The sequence below is a fragment of the Gorilla gorilla genome, chromosome 17 (assembly GCF_029281585.2).
Source record: "Gorilla gorilla gorilla isolate KB3781 chromosome 17, NHGRI_mGorGor1-v2.1_pri, whole genome shotgun sequence".
In the NCBI taxonomy this organism is placed as follows: Eukaryota; Metazoa; Chordata; class Mammalia; order Primates; family Hominidae; genus Gorilla; species Gorilla gorilla.
Genome location: NC_073241.2, coordinates 77,128,164 through 77,148,248, shown reverse-complemented (window position 1 = coordinate 77,148,248; position 20,085 = coordinate 77,128,164). Strand labels below are relative to the sequence as shown.

General features: G+C 35.5%; 1 protein-coding gene across 7 annotated transcripts in view; it reads left to right on the top strand.

The window, feature by feature from the left end:
• SMAD2 (SMAD family member 2) overlaps positions 1-14,649 on the top strand; it is an 86,592-nt gene extending 71,943 nt beyond the window's left edge. For all 7 annotated transcript variants that reach the window (XM_031003676.3, XM_031003679.3, XM_031003677.3 and 4 more), the window contains 5 exons: positions 4,337-4,390; positions 6,298-6,510; positions 9,106-9,243; positions 9,422-9,566; positions 12,948-14,649. In XM_031003676.3, coding sequence (XP_030859536.1) covers positions 4,337-4,390; positions 6,298-6,510; positions 9,106-9,243; positions 9,422-9,566; positions 12,948-13,071 — 674 coding nt within the window. In that variant the 3' untranslated portion in view covers positions 13,072-14,649. The remainder of the gene's footprint in view (positions 1-4,336; positions 4,391-6,297; positions 6,511-9,105; positions 9,244-9,421; positions 9,567-12,947) is intronic.
• The last annotated feature ends 5,436 nt before the right edge of the window (positions 14,650-20,085 follow it).

The window sequence follows — 20,085 nt, the reverse complement described above, 5'->3', positions numbered from 1 at the left end:
CAGATTTTTCAGCAGAAAGTTTGCAGGCCAGGAGAGATGGGTGGTGTATTTAAAGTGCTGAAAGAATTAAAAAACAAAACTGAAATTAGCTGGGTGTGTTGGTACACACCTGTGGTCCCAGCTACTCAGGAGGCCAAGGTGAGAAAATAGCTTGAGCCTAGGAGGTGGAGGTTGTAGTGAGCCAGGATTGTGACACTGCCCTCCAACCTGGGTGACAGAGTGAGACCCCATCTAAAAAAAAGAAAAAAGTACCCCTGCCAACCAAGAATACTATAACCAGTAAAGCTGTCCTTCAGAAATGAAGGAGAAATAAAAAATTTTTCAGACAAAAGCTGAGGGAGTTTATCAGTGCTGGTGTGGTGAGGATGGCGAGCAACAGGCACACTCATTTATTACTGGTCAGAATGAAAAATGGTATAGCCACTTTGGAAGACAGTTTGGTGATTTCTTACAAAACTAACTATATTCTTACCATATGGTTTAGCAGTCTTGCTTCTCCTTGGTATTTACCCAAATGAATTGAAAACTTAGGTCTACACAAAAACCTGCAGATTGATGTTCATAGCAGCTTTATTTATAATTTCCAAAACTTGGAAGCAACCAAGATGTTTTAATAGGTGACTAGATAAATAAACTGATATATCCAATTAATGTACAACAGGTCCTCAAGTAATAATGTCATTTCGTTACAGTGTTGATGATTGAAGAATGTTGGTTTTGTTGTACAATTATTTTGCTTAAGTCAGTTTCCAAAAACCTATGGAAGATGTTAAATGAAGACTTACTATATATGACATTCTGGAGAAGGCAGAACTATGGAAGCAGTAGAAAGATAAGTGGTTACTGAGGCTTTGTGGGAGGGAAAGAGGACTAGGTGGAGCACAGGGCATTTTTAGGGCAGTGAAACTACTCTGTTTGAAACTGTAAATGGATACACGTCATTATACATTTGTCAAAACCCAGAGAATGTATAACATAGCCCTAATGTAAATTATGGACTTTCAGTGATAATGATGTATCAGTGTAGGTTCATTATTATAACAAATGGACCATTGTGGTTTGCGGATGTTACAGGGAATTTGGGGAAGCAGGGCAGGGGTCATATGGGAGCTTTTTGTACTTTCTGTTCAGTTTTGCTGTGATCTTGAAACTACTCTAAAAAAAAAGTCTTTTTTAAATTAAAACAATTTAATGTCACCTTAAATGATATAACAGATTTTTTTTTAAAAACCTGGGTGAATATTTGCAAATAGATGACAAGTCTAAGAACTGATTTTTAAGTTTAAAAACTTACAAACCAAGAAGAAAAAGATAGTTAATAGAATTGGCTAAAAGAACAGAAATACACTATTTACAACAAAAACAAGAAATTAAAAAATTGCTCCTTTTAAACCTATCATATTGGCAGATGTCAACATGTAGTGACACGGTGTGAAGAAACACTAGCATATAAATTCTTAGTGAGATGAAACATTTTTGAGAGGGTATTTTGGCACTTATAAAAGTTTAACACATTTTATTTGACATTTGTTAATTTGTCAAAGGTTTGACGAATGTATCCTACAAATATATGTGAATTTGTATGCGAAGATACATGCACAGGGATTTCTGTAGATGGTTTAGCTGTAAGTAGACACTGCTAATTCACGCTGGATCTCAAATAGGATATTTATAATATTTCTTCTAAGTGGAAGGCCTGTGGTAGGTGAGACTCCAATAGCAGCATTTATGTATGAATAATTCATAGGCTAATCATCAGTTCCTTGCCTCTGGTTTTTTTTTTTAAAGGCTTCTATTAATTGTTAGCTTATTTTAAGTTTTTAAAATTTGTCTTTTTTGTCATCTGTAATTCTAACCTGTCACATCTGACTGAACGCCTGTTAATTTAAATGATCCTACTGGTCATTTCTAAGTATTTAATAGAGGAGTAAACAGTTAAAAGATATGAATAATTGGGCAGTTTCCTCCATTTCTAATAGTGGCTTTGTTTATTTTATGTTGGCTTCAGGAAACAGCAGTGAATTTTAGCTCATTGTTCCAAATGTATTTTGACCTTTCTTAGTTGTACCTGTTGTGACTTGCCAGCAGATTTGTGACTTGCCAGCAGATTTTTCAAACTGAGAAAAAAGGAACATAACTTAATTATGTTGTGGAAGACTGTACTGTCTTCTAAAAACTAAGCATCTCTTCTCTGATTCATTTGTTTATCTAGGGGCTACCATTTCACCTTTATTGCCTGGTATTTTATGTCATGGTTATAATAGTGTGTGGTAGGGAGGAGGTGTGTAAGATGGTCTGACCTATCTTACTCTTTTTTTTTTCCCTCTCAAGACAGAGTCTTGCTCTGTCGCCCAGGCTGGAGTGCAGTGGGATGCCCTCAGCTCGCTGCAACTTCCGCCTCCTGGATTCAAGCGATTCTTCTGCCTTAGCCTTCGGAGTAGCTGGGATTACAGGTGTACGCCACCACGCCCGACTAAGTTTTGTGTTTTCAGTAGAGATGGGGTTTCACTATGTTGGCCAGGCTGGTCTCTAACTCCTGACCTCGTGATCCACCCACCTCAGTCTCCCAAAGTGCTGGGATTACAGGCATGAGCCACCATGCCCAGCCTGACCTATCTTATTCTACAGTTATGCTCTTGGTATACATTTGAAGCTTGGGTCATGCTCTTTTAGGTAACTTTCCCTAAACGTGTAGAGAATGATGATCATAAAAGAAAATATATTTTATATTTTTAATAAGATTATTTAACAATGTTTATAGCAAATGTGTTTTAAAATTGAGTTGCATGGAACTGAGCAGACTAGTTGCGCCATGATTTTTCATATGTTGTCTCTGGTGGTTCTTATTTTGTATATTTGTGCCCCCTTATTTTCTTGATTAGATTTAGCCTGTTTACCCGAAAGAAGAAACAGATCATTTTCTAAGAAAGTGTAATTTACCAGAACTGACTCCAGAAAATAGAGCTATCTGAACAAGTCACCCTTCATAGAATAATGTCTCGTAGTAAACCCTAGAAAGTTACTAACTATAATTTCACAGAAGAATTCTACCAAACTTTCAAAGAATATGCTGTTATAATACTATTTAAACCTTTGCAGAGGATAAAGCTGCTAGATTGTCATAACATTGACCACAGAGCCTTACAAACATAGCACTCATGTAAATCTTCAGGCTTGTATTGCTTGAGACTATTGATGCAAAAATCCTAAATAAATATTTTATTGCTGTTAGCCTGAAAGCCAATGCCATGCTTAATGGGAAAATGGTAGAAACATTACCCTAAAAGTCAAGAGTAAGATATCCACCGTCATCACTGTTTTATCCCAAAGTGTGACGCTAACCCAAAGATGATTGATAAATCTTGTAGAAGGGCTTTTATTTTAGTGCTACATGATCAAAATTAGGATTAAGAGTCATAAGACCAATGATTAAATATTTGTAGCTCATACCATAAGAAGACTTACATCCCTAATACACATAAAGAGCTTTCAAACAATCAGTAAGAAAATGATCAACATCGCAAAAGAAAAGAACAGACTATCACAGAAAGGAAATATAATATAAACATGTGTAAAGCTACTCAAAATTAAAACTGTACTTGTGCCCATGTTTTCATCTAGAAGCAATAACACCTCAGGCATCCCTTTACTATGTTGTGACTGGGAATGTAAACTGGTATAACCTTGATGAATGATAATTTTACCCAAATCTATCAAAATTGCAAATACACAAACCTTTCGACCTGGCAGTTTCTTGAAGAATGCATCTTTCAGATGTGATTGGAAGCATGCAAAACGGTCAAGATTAGTTATTGCAGTCTCAAAGCATTGGTTCTTATAGCAAAAGATTGAAAATAACTTGAATATCCATCAATATGGGATCCCGATGTTACGTGATTAATTGATATGTAGACAGACAAATAAGGAAACACATCGTGAACAATCTGATAGAATAATATAGAAGATGAAAAACGGTTACCACTTGTATATGAAAAGAAAGGACACAGAACAAAAATGTATTTGCTTATGTGGTTCATAGAATATTTTGGAAAGATACCCAAGGAACCGTCAACATTAGATATCTTTGGGAAGATGAACTGGTGGGCTAGAAGCCAAAACTGCCACACCTTTTATACTGGAACCCCCGCTTCTCTTCCCCCGACCCCCCCACAAATTAAACTAAATTTAAGCACTTAAATATTCTGAATTATTGGTATTTAAATTATCTTTGTGTTATTGTTGATAATTATAACCAGATAAAGCTAGTTTTATGATTACTTGATCAGAAGTTCTGGAAATACTTCATTTATTTTTAAATTAAATCCTTTTGTTTTAGGCTCTCCAGCAGAACTATCTCCTACTACTCTTTCCCCTGTTAATCATAGCTTGGGTAAGTTGCAAATATGTTCCCCTCATCATTTTTATACTGTATCACCTACTTAATAATAAAAATCATCTCTAGGAGTTATTTTTTATATATCCGAGAAAGGGATCCTAATGAATAGCCAAATAATTATGTATGTGGTTAAAGTAGTGCTTTTTAAAAAGAATATTGACACCATCCCTCAAAATTATTAAGTCTTTTCTGCTGGCACATATAAGAAATAGGTATAATCTATTTATTATTGAAATAATATTTCTCATGGAAAATTATATAACCTATTATGGCTAGATTTTTATGGTTATGTTTATTTTATGATGTAATTAATAAAAGAGGTATGTGTATTACATATATATACACATTGACATAAATATGTATACATGTATACGTAGTATGGGGGTTTATATATATATATTATATATATATAATATATATATATGAGAGTGTGCGCGTATATGTACAAATGTGTATGTGTATGGTCCCTTCATAACCATGAGTTCAGCATCTGCAGATTCAACCAACTGCAGATTGAAAATAATTGGGAAAAAATGAAAATAACAATACAACAGTAAAAACTAATACAAATTGTATTTATTTTTATTTATTTTTTGAGACAGAGTCTTGCTCTGTCGCCCAGGCTAGAGTGCAGTGGCGCAATCTCGGCTCACTGCAACCTCTGCCTCCTGGGTTCAAGCAATTCTCTGCCTCAGCCTCCTGAGTAGCTGGGACTACAGGTGCATGCCACCACACCCAGCTAATTTTTGTATTTTTAGTAGAGATGGGGTTTCACTATGTTGCCCAGGCTGGTTTCAAACTCCTGGCCTCAAACGAATCACCCACCTTGACCTCCTAAAGTGCTGGGATTACAGGCGTGAGCCATCGCGCTGGGCCCAAATTTTAAAATACAGTATAACAAATATTTGTATAGCATTTATATTGTTAGGTATTATAAGTAATCTAGAGATTATTTAAAGTATACAGGATGACGTGAATTTAAGTTACATGGAAATACTACACCCTTTTATGTCAGGGACTTGAACATCTAAGGGTTTTCAGTTAGGGGGAGCAGGTCCTAGAACCAATCCCCTGTAAATGCCAAGGGATGACTATATATATATATATTTCTGTATTACTATTATTATTTTTGTCCTCATTTTACCCTATTTCACAATTTCTCTTCGGTTGTTACATGTTTGGAATTTATTCTACAAAATTGTGAGGTTTTTTCTTTTGCAGTATTCCTTATGATATGTTTTAGTCAAAACTGCAGAAGCTAAATATATAGTTTTCCAGTGAAATAAGTAGTCTTTTGACTCTATGGTCTGTTTCCACTTGCATGATCTTTGTGTGTTACTGCTTTCTGGTTCTTAGGTATGAGTGGGTTTTCTCTTTTTGTAGCTAGGGTATCTCACCAAGAGTTTGATGTTAAAATAGACAAATGTCAAAAATATGTCATATTTTGTATCCTTTTATTATTACTGTTTTTCTTTGTGTGGCTTTTGACTCATTAATCTTTGCTCTGGCTTTATCTTACCCCACTTTAGCTTTTTTATGTGCTTTAGAAATGCACCAAGTATGGCAAGTTGACTGACTTTGCCTATGATTGTTTTATATTTGAACAGGAGCTAGACTAAAACTACTGGTAAAACAAAGAATCCAACATAAAGTGATTTAATGACATGGGAGAAATTTGAAAAAATCTGGTATGATTTATGAAACTGGAGTTTTGTGTGAAAAATACTGAAAATCTGGTATGATCTATGGAAACCGATACCGATACTGTGTCTACTTCCTGAGCCTTTGCCAGTGCAGGCTGGCATAGAGCATGTAAAGATGATTATATTAAATCTATTTTTGGCTTGAATTGTTCACACATTTCTTCCTTTTATTATTTTTAAATTTTTTTTCCTTTTCAGATTTACAGCCAGTTACTTACTCAGAACCTGCATTTTGGTGTTCAATAGCATATTATGAATTAAATCAGAGAGTTGGAGAAACCTTCCATGCATCACAGCCCTCACTCACTGTAGATGGCTTTACAGACCCATCAAATTCAGAGAGGTTCTGCTTAGGTTTACTCTCCAATGTTAACCGAAATGCCACAGTAGAAATGACAAGAAGGCATATAGGTATGTTTTATTTTCCTTGTTGTGAAAAATAAATGCTGTATACTCATAATGTAGGCATTGCATGGTGTGCCACATCAAGAGCTTGTGTGCAGTAAAACCAGCTTTCTCTCTGGTGGTTTAAGTGCCGACACATTTAAGTGCACAGGCTTCACTGCTTCTAATAGATCCTGGTGATGCTTCAGCTGCAAACTCTTCAACTTTTATTTGGCACCCTTGATACTGGAAAGTTCTTCAATAAATATGTGTTAAGATAAGTTTAATTTGCTGAGTCTCTACCACTCATAAAATTGCCATGTTCAGATTTGGGGGTTAATACTTTTTTATAAATCATGGTTTTTTTGTTTGTTTGTTTTTGTTTTTTTCAGTTTCTTTATATAGCTCCCAGGTTTTTTCCCCCTTTGGTGAGTTTATATATTAAATGAAATCTGCTTGCTGTTCATCTGAAATGAGATATCTAAAACAAGAACTGCATTTAGTATAGTTCAAAATATAATTCAGGGACATCTCAAAATGTGGTCTGGGGACTTCTGGTAGTCCCAGAAACCCTTTCAGCTAGTTTGTGAGGTCAAAGCTATTTTCATAGTAATACTGAGATGCTGTTTGCCATTTCTAGTCTCATTCTCTCATGACTGTACAGTGGAGTATTCCAGAGCCTACATGCATATGATTTTGCAAGAGATGAAATGTAGATTTGATAATGAGACTCCAATTCTGTTACACTAGACATGAATGTTGAAATGTTGCCACTCTATTTTTTTTTTTTGCTTTGGAAATACAGTTGTTTTTTATAAACATTGTTAATATGTAATGTATTTGATTTTTAAATGAATTTTTTAAATCTCAGTTTTTATATCTAATATGGTCATTTTCCATAATATTCACATAGACAAAAGCTCTTTGGGGTTCTTAGTATTTCCTTAACGATGAAGTGAAAAAGTGTGAGAACCATTCATAATTGAACATCATTCTCATCACCTTAAAGTAACTTCTTTTAACAGTAGTTTGCTTCTGTTTTTTTTCTAATTAACCATTACCTCCTGTGAGAAGTAATGCTGGTTATCAAAGTGTGATTTTGATACTGCAAAATGATAGTGACTAGAAGATCTATTACTTGGTTCCAAGTGGAAGTTCTCAAATCTTGCTTGATGTATAAATTTGGATAATCTTATTAAGATACCCAGTGTCGCTGTAGGTGCTTTAACTAAAATAGTTTTTTGTTTTTGTGTCTTAATTGGGGTTCTGCAAAAGAATTTAATGGGTTTTCTCTGCCTTATTCTCTTCTCCCTCCAAAGTTTTAGATTGCTGTCGTTATTGGATTTTTAAAAATTTTTTATTTCTAGTTTTATAGGTGATATTGATCAGGGAATATAGCCTGAAAAATCTCTACTTTTTGGACTTAGTGTTTTCCCAATGACCACGTGCATGACTGTTTTACAGATATTCCATAGCCTTAACAGAACCAGCGTACCAGGTTCTGTATTAAATCTGGAATGTTAGTTGTTTGATTAGTTTTCTTTTGCTGTGTAACAAATTACCACAAACTCAGTGGCCTAAAACATCAATTTTTTACCTCACGGTTTCTGTGGGTCAGGAGTCCAGACATGGGTTAGGCGGTCTTTTCAGGGTTTAACAAGGCCAAAATTGAGGTATCAGCTGGCCTGTGTTCTTATCTGGAGCTTGAGGTCCTCTTCTAAGCCCACATGGGTGTGGCACAATTCAGCTCCTAGATGCCTCCTGAATTCCTTGTCACATGGTGCCATCCATCTTCAAAGTCAGCAATGGAGACTGTCTCTTGTGTTGAATACCTTTCATGCTTTGAATCACTTAGCCTATGACAGTCTAGTCCCTTTTAAAGGATTGCCTGATTAAGGTTAACTGATTTGCTGCCTTAATTACATCTGAAAAAATCCTTAACAGCAGCACCTAGTGTTTGATTAACAGAGAATGTATGTGCACCTCAGGGCAGAGACTCTTAGGTGTCATGTTAGAACTCTGCCTCTCACAATTTTTTTTTCTAATTCTTACATCTCATATTATTTTGCATCTGTGATCTCTCAGATTCTGAAAGAAGTATATTAAAAATCTCCTAGTAGAATTTTTTCTCACCTAATCATGCTTATACATCTAGAGGTTGGGTTTCCACCATAATATATAGTTTTTAAAATGGCAAATGACTCTTCTTGATGTTTTTACATCTTTTTTCTTAACATTAAGTGGGATCTCTAAGAAAATACAGTTGTAATGAGATATATTTCTCCAAACATTAGTGAATTCCTTCAAAATTAACTCAGTCTTTTACTTATCTTAATATATATCATTTGTATGAAACTATTTTACTATGTGTACTTTTTCTACATTGTTTAAATACTTTCAGTCAGTACACATGTATTTTAAAATCAATAAAATTATTGTTAGAAAATACTTGGGAGAAATATACAGTAGTATATTTAAAGTTAGACTTCAGAAAGACATTATCTGTGAAAAAGATCCTGGAAATACCTTATATCATTTTAGAATTTTTCCAAGAAAATGCTTCCAAAGTCACACTGAAATAGTAAATGTTACAAAACTAATCTCATTTGTATTTTGTTTCAGGAAGAGGAGTGCGCTTATATTACATAGGTGGGGAAGTTTTTGCTGAGTGCCTAAGTGATAGTGCAATCTTTGTGCAGAGCCCCAATTGTAATCAGAGATATGGCTGGCACCCTGCAACAGTGTGTAAAATTCCACCAGGTATGGATTCAATAATGTACATAAACCTATCATGTCAACTTGCTTAGTTTTTCTTGTTGCTAATTTTAGGAATCGGTAGATGATTGAATGCTCATATTCTAAAACTTGTAACCCTTTTAAAATTACTTTTTAATAATGATACTCTTTTGACAATTTCTTTTACCTTTTTTAATCATAGGCTGTAATCTGAAGATCTTCAACAACCAGGAATTTGCTGCTCTTCTGGCTCAGTCTGTTAATCAGGGTTTTGAAGCCGTCTATCAGCTAACTAGAATGTGCACCATAAGAATGAGTTTTGTGAAAGGGTGGGGAGCAGAATACCGGTATGAAATACATATTTGGTTCTTAAATTTCCACAGTGTAATTATGTTTCATTGCATTCTTGCATATTCTGGAGTTCATTTGTATCTATTTTCAATGAGGTTATAGAGTCAGCTAATCTTTATGTAAAATAAAGTTGGAGGCCTCCAAATTCAAAACTGTTGCAAATTACTCAGCTGCCATTATGGAAGATATTAAAACATGCACAGGCGTGCATTTTAACATAATTCAGAGTGTTAAATATCATAAAAGGGGTGTATATGAAGGGTTATGTCAGTTTATGGAAGGAGAGAGGTTTGCACACGGTGTTCAAGGAAAACTTGATGGCACATGATCTAGTTGTAAAAGGTGCATTGGATTTCAATAGTCATAAATGGGGTGGGCAGAGTTGGGAAGTGATAATCTTGACAATAGCATAGCAATTCAGTTTGGAGAATAGAAAAATAAGGCTGGACAATTAAATTGAGACAAACTAGATGTAGGTTAAGAGGAGGAACTTCATTCAGAAGTAGAAGGAATACTTGCTAATGTGCCAGGCACTGTGCTGTTTTAAGTGTAGTATCTAAAAATTATTATTTCTGTTGTCAATTCATTCTTTGTAAGGTTGAAATATATGAAATTGCCATCGTTGCAGGTAACAAATGGTTCAAACTAATACATATTTGGAAATAGACATAGAAAGCTGATAATTTGCCCAAGGTTACATTATAAGTGGTTGAGATGGGACTGGAAGATAGTTCTCCTGGACTCTTTACCTCTTTTATAAGGATAGTAGTAACAATTATGTTTAAGTTTTACAAAAACTAATTTGTCATCAGTGGATAAGATAGTCTAGATTATTGATGAATTAAACAATAGATTGGATTTCACATCAAAGAGAGAGAAGACTTCTTGACCATATTTAAGAGTAGGAATTAAGTAAAATACTTAGTCTTTCTTCAATTCGTATTGCTTACTCCATATGCCTGCTTAAGAAATATTCATGTAATATAGTGATTGTATTCCTGCTTCTTCCAGCAATTTAGTCCCTTCCAAATTTATTTGTTTTGGACTTGCTTGTCTATCTTAAGTTTTGTCAGAAATCTGATTTGAGATTGTGCAATGTGAGGTCTACTTGTTGAATACATTTAAAAATATATGTTATATATTTGTATCAGAGAATGAAGACTTGTCACTATTTTTTTCTGAGTTATATTGGTAGAATAATTCATTTTGTGATTTTGCTGTAGTTCTGTTTTGATTATTACCCTTTTGAGATGTTGTTACCTGTTAATGCTGAATGCCGTTTTTTAAAATTAGACTTGACCTGAGTTGATAGCAAAATCAGATTTAAATTATATTGTCTAATAAGATTTCAGGTCAGACTTTTTTTTGTTCTTCAGAAGGTTAGAATAATGCAAAATATGGTAGGAATTTAGTGGAAGTAAGAGTGAATTACAGAGAGAATTCCATGTATATCTATAGATCTGCTAAAAACAATTTTACTTGGTAAAGATACTGCCCTTCTTCATTCACTGTGGACTCTGCTGTTCTTTAACTCACAGATAAAGTAAAATCTGTAATTAAAGAAGCAGTAATTATGCAGTATGTTTTTATGAGTATTGGGAGTCAGGTACATCTGACTTTGGAAAATCAAGTAGTTTCCTGTAACATTTACAAATCAAAATGGCAAATATCCATCTATCTGTGGATGTGTGGGTAGCTACCAGGAACTTACTGTCTGTAATCATTCTGGAGCTGAGGAAATAGACCTAATGTTTAGGTTTCTAAAACTATTTTTTTTAAATTTCCTTAATGTCATCTTGGTTGTTAGCACAAAAATTAGGAAATGTAGTAAACAGGAAATTTAGATGTATGAAGAATTTGTATTTAATCGAGTGGCAGCCTTCTTAAACCTACTCCCCTTGGGTGACCTGGATTATGGATTATTCTAGAAAGGGAAGTGTGGGACAGGGGAGAACAGGGCAGCCAGGACCATTGTTAAGCCATCTACCAGAGTGGGTGGGTCACTAGAACTGACACCCTTGGGGAAACTCTGGGAAACAGTAAACAGTCTACAGAATTATCCTACCCAGGGGAACAGAAGTGCTGGGCATGTAAATGTCAGTTGAGGGCTGCTCCTGGGGATGCTTATTTCCTGGCACCTCTAGCCTTTTTGGGTATATCAGAGAAGTTCCTGGGCACAGAAATGCAGATACCTGCAGTTGGAAGTTGTCTAGAGCACACTGAAAAATCCAAAGGGTATAGTGGGGCACTGATACCATCTGCCTCAGAAAATGACATCCTTGGAAGTACAGTTTTAAATTACATTGAACATGTGTTGCTTGGAGATGAAGAGTTGATAATGGGCTTTTCTCGTATTTGAAGGGCCGTTAGTTTGTAGAAGCAAGTGTATTTATTGACTTTATTCTGTATAGCAAATAAGATGGAACTAAAATCAGTGCATGGAAGCGACAGGATGTCATTGAATAATTTGTAATTCTCTTAGAGTTGCCCCTTTTGTTGAAGCACTATTAAAAGCCCGAATGGTGTTGCTAAGAGGGATGTTCATTGGCTTTGGCAGGGAAAGTTGAATTCCAGCTTTTAACACTCTCTGTGGTATGGGTTTAGCTTGGGCCAAAATTTTGTTTTTGCTTTGGTATACTTTTACTTAGATTCTGTTTGATATTTGAGTATCTACTATTCTGTGGTTGATTTGGTAAGTACAGTTACTTTATGTCTTGGTTTGCTTGGACAATCCTGATTCACGTGTCTCCTTTTGGCCTGATTCCCCGCCCCTCCCCGCCCCCCGCTCCGAGACAGAGTCTCACTCTGTCGCCAGGCTAGAGTGTAGTGGCATGATCTCGGCTCACTGCAGCCTCTGCCTCTTGGGTTCAAGTGACTCTCCTGTCTCAGCCTCCTGAGTAGCTGGGACTACAGGCACACGCCACCACGCCCAGCTAATTTTTGTATTTTTAGTAGAGACGGGGTTTCACCATGTTGGCCAGGATGGTCTCAATCTCTTGACCTTGTGATCCGCCTGCCTCGGCCTCCCAAAGTGCTGGGCTTACAGGTGTGAGCCACCACTCCTGGCCCTGGCCTGATATTAATAGTATCTACATTCTCTCTCAGGTGTTCCATTTTGGATGATGGTGAATAATAAGATCACCTTATTAATTTTAGTGTGATGAGAAAAAGATGTTCTTGTAAATCACTTCCAAAACAAGGTCATCAGAAGTACTTTGACTTTGAGGATCAACCATTTTGTGGAATAATTGTGTCCAAAATTATATACACAACCTTTTAATTTCTGTAAATTTTTAATGCAGTGTACCTAAACATAGCCATTTTCCCTGCCTGTGGACTTGAATTTCATAATCATTTTCCTGTATTCTTTTAAACAGAAGGCAGACGGTAACAAGTACTCCTTGCTGGATTGAACTTCATCTGAATGGACCTCTACAGTGGTTGGACAAAGTATTAACTCAGATGGGATCCCCTTCAGTGCGTTGCTCAAGCATGTCATAAAGCTTCACCAATCAAGTCCCATGAAAAGACTTAATGTAACAACTCTTCTGTTATAGCATTGTGTGTGGTCCCTATGGACTGTTTACTATCCAAAAGTTCAAGAGAGAAAACAGCACTTGAGGTCTCATCAATTAAAGCACCTTGTGGAATCTGTTTCCTATATTTGAATATTAGATGGGAAAATTAGTGTCTAGAAATACTCTCCCATTAAAGAGGAAGAGAAGATTTTAAAGACTTAATGATGTCTTATTGGGCATAAAACTGAGTGTCCCAAAGGTTTATTAATAACAGTAGTAGTTACGTGTACAGGTAATGTATCATGATCCAGTATCACAGTATTGTGCTGTTTATATACATTTTTAGTTTGCATAGATGAGGTGTGTGTGTGCGCTGCTTCTTGATCTAGGCAAACCTTTATAAAGTTACAGTACCTAATCTGTTATTCCCACTTCTCTGTTATTTTTGTGTCTTTTTTAATATATAATATATATCAAGATTTTCAAATTATTTAGCAGCAGATTTTCCTTGTAGAAAAACTAATTTTTCTGCCTTTTACCAAAAATAAACTCTTGGGGGAAGAAAAGTGGATTAACTTTTGAAATCCTTGACCTTAATGTGTTCAGTGGGGCTTAAACAGTCATTCTTTCTGTGGTTTTTTGTTTTGTTTTGTTTTTTTGTTTTTAACTGCTAAATCTTATTATAAGGAAACCATACCGAAAACCTTTCCAAGCCTCTTTTTTCCATTCCCATTTTTGTCCTCATAATCAAAACAGCATAACATGACATCATCACCAGTAATAGTTGCACTGATACTGCTGGTACCAGTTAATTCTGGGATACAGTAAGAATTCATATGGAGAAAGTCCCTTTGTCTTATGCCCAAATTTCAACAGGAATAATTGGCTTGTATAATCTAGCAGTCTGTTGATTTATCCTTCCACCTCCTAAAAAATGCATAGGTGGCAGTATAATTATTTTCAGGGATATGCTAGAATTACTTCCACATATTTATCCCTTTTTAAAAAAGCTAATCTATAAATACCGTTTTTCCAAAGGTATTTTACAATATTTCAACAGCAGACCTTCTGCTCTTCGAGTAGTTTGATTTGGTTTAGTTACCAGATTGCATTATGAAATGGGCCTTTTGTAAATGTAATTGTTTCTGCAAAATACCTAGAAAAGTGATGCTGAGGTACGATCAGCAGATATGGGCTATCTGTTTTTAAAGTATGTTGTATTCAGTTTATAAATTGATTGTTATTCTACACATAATTATGAATTCAGAATTTTAAAAATTGGGGGAAAAGCCATTTATTTAGCAAGTTTTTTAGCTTATAAGTTACCTGCAGTCTGAGCTGTTCTTAACTGATCCTGGTTTTGTGATTGACAATATTTCATGCTCTGTAGTGAGAGGAGATTTCCGAAACTCTGTTGCTAGTTCATTCTGCAGCAAATAATTATTATGTCTGATGTTGACTCATTGCAGTTTAAACATTTCTTCTTGTTTGCATCTTAGTAGAAATGGAAAATAACCACTCCTGGTCGTCTTTTCATAAATTTTCATATTTTTGAAGCTGTCTTTGGTACTTGTTCTTTGAAATCATATCCACCTGTCTCTATAGGTATCATTTTCAATACTTTCAACATTTGGTGGTTTTCTATTGGGTACTCCCCATTTTCCTGTATTTGTGTGTATATGTATGTGTTCATGTAAATTTGGTATAGTAATTTTTTATTCGTTCAACAAATATTTATTGTTCACCTGTTTGTACCAGGAACTTTTCTTAGTCTTTGGGTAAAGGTGAACAAGACAACTACAATTCCTACCTTTGCTGAGACAGCAGTTACACTAACCCTTAATTATCTTACTTGTCTATGAAGGAGATAAACAGGGTACTGTACTGGAGAATAACAGATGGGATGCTTCAGGTAGGACATCAAGGAAAGCCTCTAAGGAAAGGATGCATGAGCTAACACCTGACATTAAAGAAGCAAGCCAAGTGAGGAGCCAGGGGAGATAAGCATTCCTGGCAAAGAGAATAGCATCAAATGCAAAAAGGTTCACACTAAAGGAAACTCCTGATTAGGTATTAATGCTTTATACAGAAACCTCTATACAAATCCAAACTTGAAGATCAGAATGGTTCTACAGTTCATAACATTTTGAAGGTGGCCTTATTTTGTGATAGTCTGCTTCATGTGATTCTCACTAACATATCTTCTTCCTCAACCTTTGCTGTAAAAATTTCATTTGCACCACATCAGTACTACTTAATTTAACAAGCTTTTGTTGTGTAAACTCTCACTGTTTTAGTGCCCTGCTGCTTGCTTCCAGACTTTGTGCTGTCCAGTAATTATGTCTTCCACTACCCATCTTGTGAGCAGAGTAAATGTCCTAGGTAATACCACTATCAGGCCTGTAGGAGATACTCAGTGGAGCCTCTGCCCTTCTTTTTCTTACTTGAGAACTTGTAATGGTGTTAGGGAACAGTTGTAGGGGCAGAAAACAACTCTGAAAGTGGTAGAAGGTCCTGATCTTGGTGGTTACTCTTACATTACTGTGTTAAGTGAAGCAGTGCCTACTATGCTGTTTCAGTAGTGGAGCACATCTCTACAGTTCTGATGTGATTTTTCTGTACAGTATGAAATTGGGACTCTTTGAAAACACCTATTGAGCAGTTATACCTGTTGAGCAGTTTACTTCATGGTTGTAATTACATTTGTGTGAATGTGTTTGATGCTTTTTAACGAGATGATTTTTTTTGTATTTTATCTACTGTGGCCTGATTTTTTTTTTGTTTTCTGCCCCTCCCCCCATTTATAGGTGTGGTTTTCATTTTTCTAAGTGATAGAATCCCCTCTTTGTTGAATTTTTGTCTTTATTTAAATTAGCAACATTACTTAGGATTTATTCTTCACAATACTGGTAATTTTCTAGGAATGATGACCTGAGAACTGAATGACCATGCTTTCTATCACATTTCTAAGATGAGTAATAGTTTTTCCAGTAGGTTCCACAGAGACACCTTGGGGGCTGGTTTAGGGGAGGCTCTTGGAGTTCTCACTGACTTAGTGGCATCTTTATTCTGTACTGAAGAACTGCATGGTGTTTCTTTTGGAAAGAGTTTCATTGCTTTAAAAAGAAGCTCAGAAAGTCTTTATAACCACTGGTTGAGATTAGAAAAATATAAATGGATTTAGGCCTACCTTCTGGAATACCACTGATTGTGCTCTTTTTATCCTACTTTAAAGAAGCTTTCATGATTAGATTTGAGCTATATCAATTATACCGATTATACCTTATAATACACATTCAGTTAGTAAACATTTATTGATGCCTGTTGTTTGCCCAGCCACTGTGATAGATATTGAATAATAAAAAGATGACTAGGATGGGGCCCTGACCCTTGAGCTGTGCTTGGTCTTGTAGAGGTTATGTTTTTTTTCTCAGGACCTGTCACTTTGGCAGAAGGAAATCTGCCTAATTTTTCTTGAAAGCTAAATTTTCTTTGTAAGTTTTTACAAATTGTTTAATACCTAGTTGTATTTTTTACCTTAAGCCACATTGAGTTTTGCTTGATTTGTCTGTCTTTTAAACACTGTCAAATGCTTTCCCTTTTGTTAAAATTATTTTAATTTCACTTTTTTTGTGACCTTGCCAATTTAAGACTAAGACTTTGAAGGTAAAACAAACAAACAAACATCAGTCTTAGTCTCTTGCTAGTTGAAATCAAAGAAAATATATACCCAGTTGGTTTCTCTACCTCTTAAAAGCTTCCCATATATACCTTTAAGATCCTTCTCTTTTTTCTTTAACTACTAAATAGGTTCAGCATTTATTCAGTGTTAGATACCCTCTTGGTCTGAGGGTGGCGTAGGTTTATGTTGGGATATAAAGTAACACAAGACAATCTTCACTGTACATAAAATATGTCTTCATGTACAGTCTTTACTTTAAAAGCTGAACATTCCAATTTGCACCTTCCCTCCCAAGCCCCTGCCCACCAAGTATCTCTTTAGATATCTAGTCTGTGGACATGAACAATGAATACTTTTTTTCTTACTCTGATCGAAGGCATTGATATTTAGACATATCAAACATTTCTTCCTTTCCTATGCTTTACTTTGCTAAATCTATTATATTCATTGCCTGAATTTTATTCTTCCTTTCTACCTGACAACACACATCCAGGTGGTACTTGCTGGTTATCCTCTTTCTTGTTAGCCATGTTTTTTGTTTTTTGTTTTTTTTTGAGAGGGAGTCTCGCTCTGTTGCCCAACCTGGAGTGCAGTGGTGTGATCTCGGCTCACTGCAAGCTCCGCCTCCCGGGTTCACGCCATGCTTCTGCCTCAGCCTCCCAAGTAGCTGGGACTACAGGCGCCCACCACCACACCCGGCTAATTTTTTGTATTTTTTTTAGTAGAGACGGGGTTTCACCGTGTTGGCCAGGATGGTCTCGATCTCCTGACCTCGTGATCTGTCCACCTCGGCTTCCCAAAGTGCTGGGATTACAGACGTGAGCCACCGCACCCGGCCTAGCCATATTTTTATCTGCATATATCAGAATGTTTCTCTCCTTTGAACTTATTAACAAAAAAGGAACATGCTTTTCATACCTAGAGTCCTAATTTCTTCATCATGAAGGTTGCTATTCAAATTGATCAATCATTTTAATTTTACAAATGGCTCAAAAATTCTGTTCAGTAAATGTCTTTGTGACTGGCAAATGGCATAAATTATGTTTAAGATTATGAACTTTTCTGACAGTTGCAGCCAATGTTTTCCCTACGATACCAGATTTCCATCTTGGGGCATATTGGATTGTTGTATTTAAGACAGTCAGAATAATGATAGTGTGTGGTCTCCAGAGGTAGTCAGAATCCTGCGATTGAGTTCTTTTTATATCTTCCTTTTCAATTTTTTATTACCATTTTGTTTGTTTAGGCTACACTTTGTATGTAGGGATTGAGGGGCAAATTATCTCTTGGAGTGGAATTCCTGTGTTTTGAGCCTTACAGCCAGGAAATATGAGCTATACTAGATAGCCTCATGATAGCATTTACGATAAGAACTTATCTCGTGTGTTCATGTAATTTTTTGAGTAGGAACTGTTTTATCTTGAATATTGTAGCTAACTATAGCAGAACTGCCTCAGTCTTTTTAAGAAGGAAATAAATAATATATGTGTATGAATTTATATATACATATACACTCATAGACAAACTTAACAGTTGGGGTCATTCTAACAGTTAAAACAATTGTTCCATTGTTTAAATCTCAGATCCTGGTAAAATGTTCTTAATTTGTCTGTATACATTTTCCTTTCATGGACAGACCATCGGAGTACATTAATTTTCTTAATCTGCCGTTTGGCAGTTCAGTTAATATACCATTTTTTGGCAACTTGGTAACTAAGAATCACAGCCAAAATTTGTTAACATCAAAGAAAGCTCTGCCATATACCCCGTTACTAAATTATTATACATCCAGCAGATTCTGGGATGTACTAACTTAGGGTTAACTTTGTTGTTGTTGATAATACTAGATTGCTCCCTCTTTAATTCTTCTTCTGGTGCAAGGTTGCTGCTTAAGTTACCCTGGGAAATACTACTATAAGGTCAAATTTTCTAGTGTCTTACAGCCTGATTGAAGGTGATTCAGATCTTTGCTCAATATAAATGGATTTTCCAAGATTCTCTGGGCCATCCTTGACCCACAGGTGATCTCGCTGGAGTATATTAACTTAACTTCAGTGCCAGTTGGTTTGGTGCCATGAGATCCATAATGAATCCAGAACTTCACCATTGCTTAGATGTAAGAGTCCCTTGGAAGAATAATGCCACTGATGATGGGGGTCAGAAGGTGTATTAACTCAACATAGAGGGCTTTTAGATTTTTCTTCAAAAAAATTTCGAGAAAAATATTCTTTTACCCTCCAAACAGTTAACAGCTCTTAGTTTCTCCAAATATGCTCTTTGATTTACTTATTTTTAATTAAAGAGGGTAATTTATTGAACAATGAAATCCATAATATATTGATTTAAGGACAAAAGTGAAGTTTTAGAATTATAAAAATACTTAAATATTATGTATTTTCCATTTCATAATTGTTGTCCTTTCTCTGTGGCTTTAAAGTTTTTGACTATTTTACAATGTTAATCACTAGGTAACTTGCCATATTTCTGGTTCTATATTAAGTTCTATCCTTTATAATGCTGTTATTATAAAGTTGGTTTTTAGCATTTGTCTGTAGCAATAGAAATTTTACTAAGTCTCTGTTCTCCCAGTAAGTTTTTTCTTTTCTCAGTAAGTCCCTAAGAAAACATTTGTTTGCCACTCTTACTATTCCCAATCTTGGATTGTTCGAGCTGAAAAAAAAATTGATGAGAAACAGGAGGATCCTTTTCTGGTGAATATAGGTTCCTGCTTTAAGAATGTGGAAATCCATTGCTTTATATAACTAATATACACACAGATTAATTAAAATTGTGAGAAATAATTCACACATGACAAGTAGGTAACATGCATGAGTTTTGAATTTTTTTAAAAACCCAACTGTTTGACAAAATATAGAACCCAAATTGGTACTTTCTTAGACCAGTTTAACCTCACACCTCATTTTTGCTTTTCCAACCCTGACTTGAAAGGCATATTTGTATCTTTTTATTAGTGATAGTGAAGCTGTGACACTAACCTTTTACACAAAAGAGTAAAGAAAGAAAAACTACAGCGATTAAGATGAGAACAGTTCTGCAGTTGTTGAACTAGATCACAGCATTGTAGGCAGAATAAAAAATGTTCATATCTGAGAATATTCCTTTCGCCATCTTTTCCCAAGGCCAGAACTCCTGGTGGAGCACAGTTAAAAGTAACATTCTGGGCCTTTGTAATCGGAGGGCTGTGTCTCCAGCTGGCAGCCTTTGTTTTAATATATAATGCAGGACTGTGGAAAACAGTTGGCATAGAATATTTTCACCTAAAAAAGAAAAGACATACAAAACTGGATTAATTGC